Here is a 6,000-nt window from a genome sequence, read left to right as displayed (position 1 = left end):
GGCTATATTGCCAAAACGCCTAGGAAAACGCCTAGGAGCGCCTAGGACCGAGTACTCCCGACTAGGCGCTAGGCAATGGATCAGCGCCTAGATTTCGCCTAGCGCCTAGCTGAACTTTGCTTGTAACGATTTATGTTTACACTCATCTTTGTGCAACTAAGTCTATGTTGAGAAAGTTGTTGTAGATACATGCACACAAGAGGTTGCAAAGGAGAATGAGCAACTCAAGCAAGAAGTAGCTCGTCTCACCAAGGACTTGACTCAAGTGAAAGGCAAGGCGAAGCAAGCCCAACTTCATCAAGATAACACCGTCAAGTGAGTGAAGAAGCTTGATGAAGGACAAACCGTGGTTTGCTACGCGTGCCACAAGGAAGGTCACAAGTCCTATGAGTGCAAGGTGAAGAATGGGGGAGGAGAAAAAGAAGAAAAAAGCAAACAAGCAAGCTCTCCAACACCTACACCAACAAGATGGACAAGAAGACCTCCATACCATACTTGTTAAAGAGAAGAAAAATGACAAGGTGATGGCCATCAAGGTGAACAAGCAAGCCAACAATGGAATCAAACGCTTTTGGGTGCCAAAGAAAATCATTTCCAACATGATGAGCACCAAGAAGGTTTGGATCCCGAAAGGAAAGTGAGAAGTCCAATGGACATCGGGGAATTTGAAGACTTGGCAAAACATAGGTGCATTTCATGGGGTGCATCATGATGGACAAAATCATTGTCAAGTGGGTTAGTGAATACTATAGACCTAAATTTCCCTTCCCATGTTAGGTAACTAGATTAAATTTCCTTCAAGTAGTATCAATTAGCGTAGGTGCTTTGCGAAGTGCTTAGGTTGATTAGACCACCGCTTATGCGCTTGCTCTAGGTTTAGGCCTAGTGTTTAGTGAGGTTTGCATACCTCTTACTACTCGGTGCTTGTGTGCACCATTGTTGTACAACGAAGGGGCTTGTAGTCTTGCGAGATCACACCAACCGCGTTTGTGGTGTGGCCGCCACCGTGTACCGGAGGGAACAAGGCCCATGGCGTTTCGCCTGGAAGCTTGATAGTGAAGACAGCGGGGAGCATCTGGGAGAGGCTTGCCGAAAGACACGTCAGAGACCCACTTGCGCGTGGGGACGGGCCGAGGCTATCCACGAAGTTACCCGACCGGAAGCTTGGCCCTTGCAAGGGATTCCTTGCGAGGGGCTCCAACGAGAACTAGGGGAAAGCTTGCGCGCTTCTCGATACCTCGGTAAAAATACCGGAGTTGTCGACGGGAGTTTGCATATCTCTACCTTGCTCTTTAGCTTTCGCATTTACATTGATTGCATTACTCCTTTTGCGGTAGAGATATCAACACACTAGCAAAACCGTAGTTGCACATTTAGATAGTTTTTCTTTTGCATATATTTTGCTAAGGTTAGAAAAAGAGGTCATAATTTAGAGATAGATTTTTAAGTTGCCTAATTCACCCCCCCCCCTCTTAGGCGTCACGGTCCCCTTCAGGATGGATGCAAGCTCAATGGCGGTGGAGATGCGGAGGCAGGAAACCTAAGTGTTGGCGGCGGTGGTGTGGCTACGGAGGTAAGGATGCAGGCGTGCGTATGAAACACGGAGGATAACCCTTTGGTTTTATAGGGACGATGGGTGCGAGGAAACCAATCGCCCGCCTAGATCTCCGTGCCTGCCACGACCTGTCACCACGTCTTGTCATGGAGCGTGCGCACGCAACCTATGGTCGTCCCCTCGAAAGACGCGCCGGACGTTTTGCCTCCCCAAACGGGCCACGACCCGTCACAGGTAAGAGGGATACGGAGCTGAAAACGCTCCTACGACCCGTCTAGGCCCAGGAGTTCGAATGTTGGCCCACCGACGGGTTCGACAACCGCTCCAAGCACCTTTAGAGTGAGGGTTGGAAAAGGGATGGGGCCGCTAGCGGCCAGTACCCGAGCGCACGAGCGCCGCGGGCATCCCGACCCACGTTCGAGTCTCGACCGGATATGATCCATGGTTTTTCCTCGAAGAAAGGCAGAGAGCCCTCGGGACCAGTCGAACGGACCCAAGAACTATATGAATTGACCGCTGAGAATCTAGAGTCGATCACTACTTGACCCAAGCCGGGCCCCCGCGAACGGGATGCCGAGGCCCCACTCGGATATGCCCGTTAGCGAGCTCACTGAGCGCGACACTCGAGCTATCGAGGCAAGTGACGTTAGCTCAACCCCTCCGGTTGCGAAAACCGCGGACGGGGTGACAATCACAAAGACGAGCCGACCCTCTACCAGACCCCGCTACGGGCGGAGGCTCGAGGAAAGTTAGACTCGCAAGGAGACTGAACGCGCGATCGCAGAACGACAGACCCCCGTAGGGGTCGGAATCAGGAAAGACCTTTTCCGACCCACCAAATCTCACGGCTATACCTCCGAGGTGTCCGATCATGATGAAAGGCAACTGTCGTCCTACCAGGACACGCCGCGGGCTACAAAAAGAAGGCCAAGGCCATCAGAGTCCTCCCGTCCGGAAAAGCCTCTAAAGGAGTATTCTACTCCACCGCAGGCTCGGGGGCTACTGTCGGGTATCGATATTAGCGATACCCAAAGCAAGGGAGTTAGCGCCCATGCTGACTTCCCCGAACAGAGCAAGACGTATTAACATGTCTCGTCCAACCCCTTGGGTACAGACTCCGTCTCGCCCAACCCCAAGGACGCAGTTTCCATCTCGCCCTACCCTGAGGCTGCGAGGGTCTCGCCCAAGGCCGCGTGTTTCATCTCGCCCGACCCTGAGGCCGCGGGCTCCGTCTTGCCGACCCTTGAATGCGTGATCCGTCTCGTCCGACCCCCAAGGGTTGCGGGCTCCGTCTCGCCCAACCCCGAGCTGCGAGGTCCGTCTCGCCTGACCCTTAGGTGCGTGCTCCGTCTCGTCCAACCCCCAAGGGTCGCGGGCTCTGTCTCGCCCGACGGGGACCTATATCGCCGCCAACCACTCCACGTCCAGGCATATGGGCCTGGGTCAAAACTCTGACACCAGGGAAGAGATGGGCACGACTCAATGTAACCCGAGGCCATGACGGGCCATACCTGAGGATTCACATCAAGAACAACGTCGGGCGTACCGGTGCTGTTCCGCCTAACCCTCGTACGAATGCTGACAGGCGCGTCAGTTCACCACGACGTCCGCCGGGACAGGATGGAACACCATGACCGACAGATGACGCCTGCGCATGGCGCTAGTGACGGACAGGGCCGCGACGTGGAGCTGTCCCTGTTGACATATACAGGATCGGCGAGACCCGCTAGAAGGAGAAGGAACCGATGATCCTAGAAGCCTTCCTCTCTCGTTCTTCTCCTTTCCCACCACTGTAACCCACGCTTTCCCTTGGCCTATAAAAGGAAAAGCAAGACGCCCCATGAGAGGCATCCAGATCCGCACAAGACTGAACCACGAGATAAAAACACAAGAGCACGACACAAGCACATGGCTGAGCGGCGATCAAGCTCTCAGCACCCGTTTATTCCTTTCACCAGAGACTTGAGATCATTTCCCTCTCTCGCCTGTTTATAACCCCTACTGCAAACCAAGTGCCGATAACATGAGCAGCAGCAAACTGGACGTGTAGGGGCGTTCCGCCCGAACCAGTATAAACCCTTGTGTCCTCCGAGCACACCATCCGAGCCAGACGCGCAAATACAAATTTACTCGTCGGTGGTCCGAAAACACCCGACACATAGCATCGTGTATTCTTCCAACACGTTAAAGCTACTAACAATCATAAGTACGTGTTCGCATATGGCCAAGTAAATGCAAATGCAATCACCAAAACTCAAATCATAGTGAACAGAACCGACAATCCACATGGTAACATGTGAGCCTTGAAGTGCAATATAATTTGGGGATTGCATTAAGTCGAGACAGGTGCATGTGTCAATAAAGAGAAACAACCCAACTCAATGTTCACCAAACGACAATAGCATAACCTTTGATAGTAGAAACATCAAACCTCTGTCAAGAGGCCCATGACTGTAGATAGCTAGCCAAGGTAACCTTATTCAAGGTCTAAAGAGACCTCTTCAGATTGTGACCACTGCCTTCACACAGCAGCAGAGTCACCACTCTTCTCAGCGTCTCCCTCTGCGGCTGCAGTTGTTCCAGTAGCCTCCGCTTCTGCAGCAGCATCCATTTCCTGTGCAGTAGCGTCGACATCCTCGGAAAAGGGACGCACCTGCTCTTCCTCAGGAAGTGGTTCCTCAACATAGTCATTTTCAAAAGCATCATTTGGCACTTCATAAAGCCGGACCTGCGGCTTCACTGGGTCCTTCACAAGCACATACTTTCCCTCTCCAAGCTTCATGCATACATCAACAATGGACTTCACAATCCCCCACATATTCGCAGTGTTGAGATTGATCTGTGCAGCAAAATCCCTTGGCTTGTACCCAATCACACTGAGAATGGAATGGTTGTAGTGATCGCGGGGGTGCAGCCGTGACACATAACCCAACTTCATCATGTCTGCACCGGCGAGTAGTGCCTGGGCAGTCCAGCGTGCAAGCTTGTTGGCATTGTTCTTGAGCTCAGTGGCAAGCACAGCACCCCGCTGGGTCTCAAGCTTCTTCCTCCAGTCAACACCAGTGACCTTGGGATCAAACTCATTAAGGGCGTTGAGTGTAAGGAACTGACGCTCACCGCGGGGATCAATATTCACAGCATGAACCTCGCAGCGAGCAACCAAGCTTGTCTCATCATCAAGCTTCCAGCGGCGGTAGCGATAAGCAACAGAAGCAGCCTCCTCCCCCTCAGTGGCAAACGGGTTAGGCTCATCGAAAGTGACCTTCTCACCATTGCGGAGCAGCACCTGCTGCGAGAAGTTCTGATTGACATATGTGGCCTCAACTGCCAGTGAATGCGCGGAGTTGATGTCTTCCTTGGCCTCAGGGAGCGGCTCCTGGGCGGTTTCGTTGACGGTGAGAAGATCAAGCTGAGAGCCATCACGCTTGTCGAAGAACAACTTGTTGCCAACACGCTGAATGACGATGTCCCAGGACTGGATGCTACGGGGCGCACACATGAGTGCGGCCAGGATGGTGTCAGTGGCGAAGACCGTGGCCGTGTCATTCTCGGCAAGGCGGCGGATAACGGGGTCGTCGGTGGTGGTGACCTTGAAGAAGTTCCGCGACTTGAAGCGCTCGAGGCGACGCTCCGCCCTGGGGGTGACGCGGTCGTAGGTCCGGTCGTAGAACTCGACTGCGCCACAGACTAGGAGATCCTCGGGCTGGTCGGCGACGGCGAAGGAGAGCTTGGAGAAGGAGGAGAAAGGGATCTGCTCCTTCACCGACCACTCGGGCTGGATGTCAACGGACGGCTTGGCGGACGAGGAGGAGGGCCCGCCGCGGTTGAACTGGTGGTGCGTGCGGCGGTTCTGCTGCCAGTGGCGGTCGCGGCGGGCGCGCTCCTTCTCGGCCTCGCGACGCCGAGCCTCGACCTCCTCGTCGCGGCGCTGCGGGAGCTGGGGCCGCTGCTGGAAGCGCCAGCGGGGGCCGAACCGCGGGTGCCGCGGCGGCGGCTTGCCGTCGACGAGGCGGAAGGACGAGTCGTCCGCGGACGCGAGCCCGATGGAGTCCTCGAGCCCCGCGAAGTCGAAGACGGCGTCCCGAGCGGCGGCAAACGCCGCGGGGCCCGGCGGGTTGCGGGTCCAGTCGGCGATGCGGCCCAGCTTGTCGGAGCGGGAGAAGGGGGCGAAGGGGACAGACGAGGAGCCACCGCCGAGGGAGAGCGGCGCGGCGGCGGCCTCCGGTGGACCCCACCCGTCGGGGTTGTAGGGGACGAAGCCCACGTCGAAGCCCATCTTGGGCGGCGCGGCGGCGGATGGGTGGTGGTGTTAGGGCTTGGTCAGATCAGGTTGGGTGTAGCCGTGTAGGAAAAGAGAAAATGGCAATTTTGCCATCATCAGCTTTCGCCCTTGCAAATTGATTCGCTACAATGCCATTATCAAACTGGGTACCATGCTCCAATGC

General features: G+C 55.1%; 1 protein-coding gene across 1 annotated transcript; it reads right to left on the bottom strand.

Moving 5' to 3' along the window:
* Positions 1-3,858: 3,858 nt before the first annotated feature.
* On the bottom strand, positions 3,859-5,946 carry LOC136452648 (eukaryotic translation initiation factor 3 subunit D-like). The gene has a single exon (XM_066453248.1). It carries the CDS (start codon positions 5,829-5,831, stop codon positions 4,077-4,079), a length of 1,755 nt encoding a protein of 584 aa, XP_066309345.1. The 5' UTR covers positions 5,832-5,946; the 3' UTR covers positions 3,859-4,076.
* Between the last annotated feature and the right edge of the window lie 54 nt (positions 5,947-6,000).

Source organism: Miscanthus floridulus, chromosome 5 (genome assembly GCF_019320115.1).
Source record: "Miscanthus floridulus cultivar M001 chromosome 5, ASM1932011v1, whole genome shotgun sequence".
Classification (NCBI taxonomy): Eukaryota; Viridiplantae; Streptophyta; class Magnoliopsida; order Poales; family Poaceae; genus Miscanthus; species Miscanthus floridulus.
Note: the sequence above shows the minus strand (reverse complement) of the source record. Positions and strands in the feature narration are given on the sequence as shown.

What these genes read in the sequence shown, in the direction of transcription:
- LOC136452648 (XM_066453248.1), bottom strand. Translation starts at nt 5,831, where the DNA reads ATGGGCTTCGACGTGGGCTTCGTCCCCTACAACCCCGACGGGTGGGGT.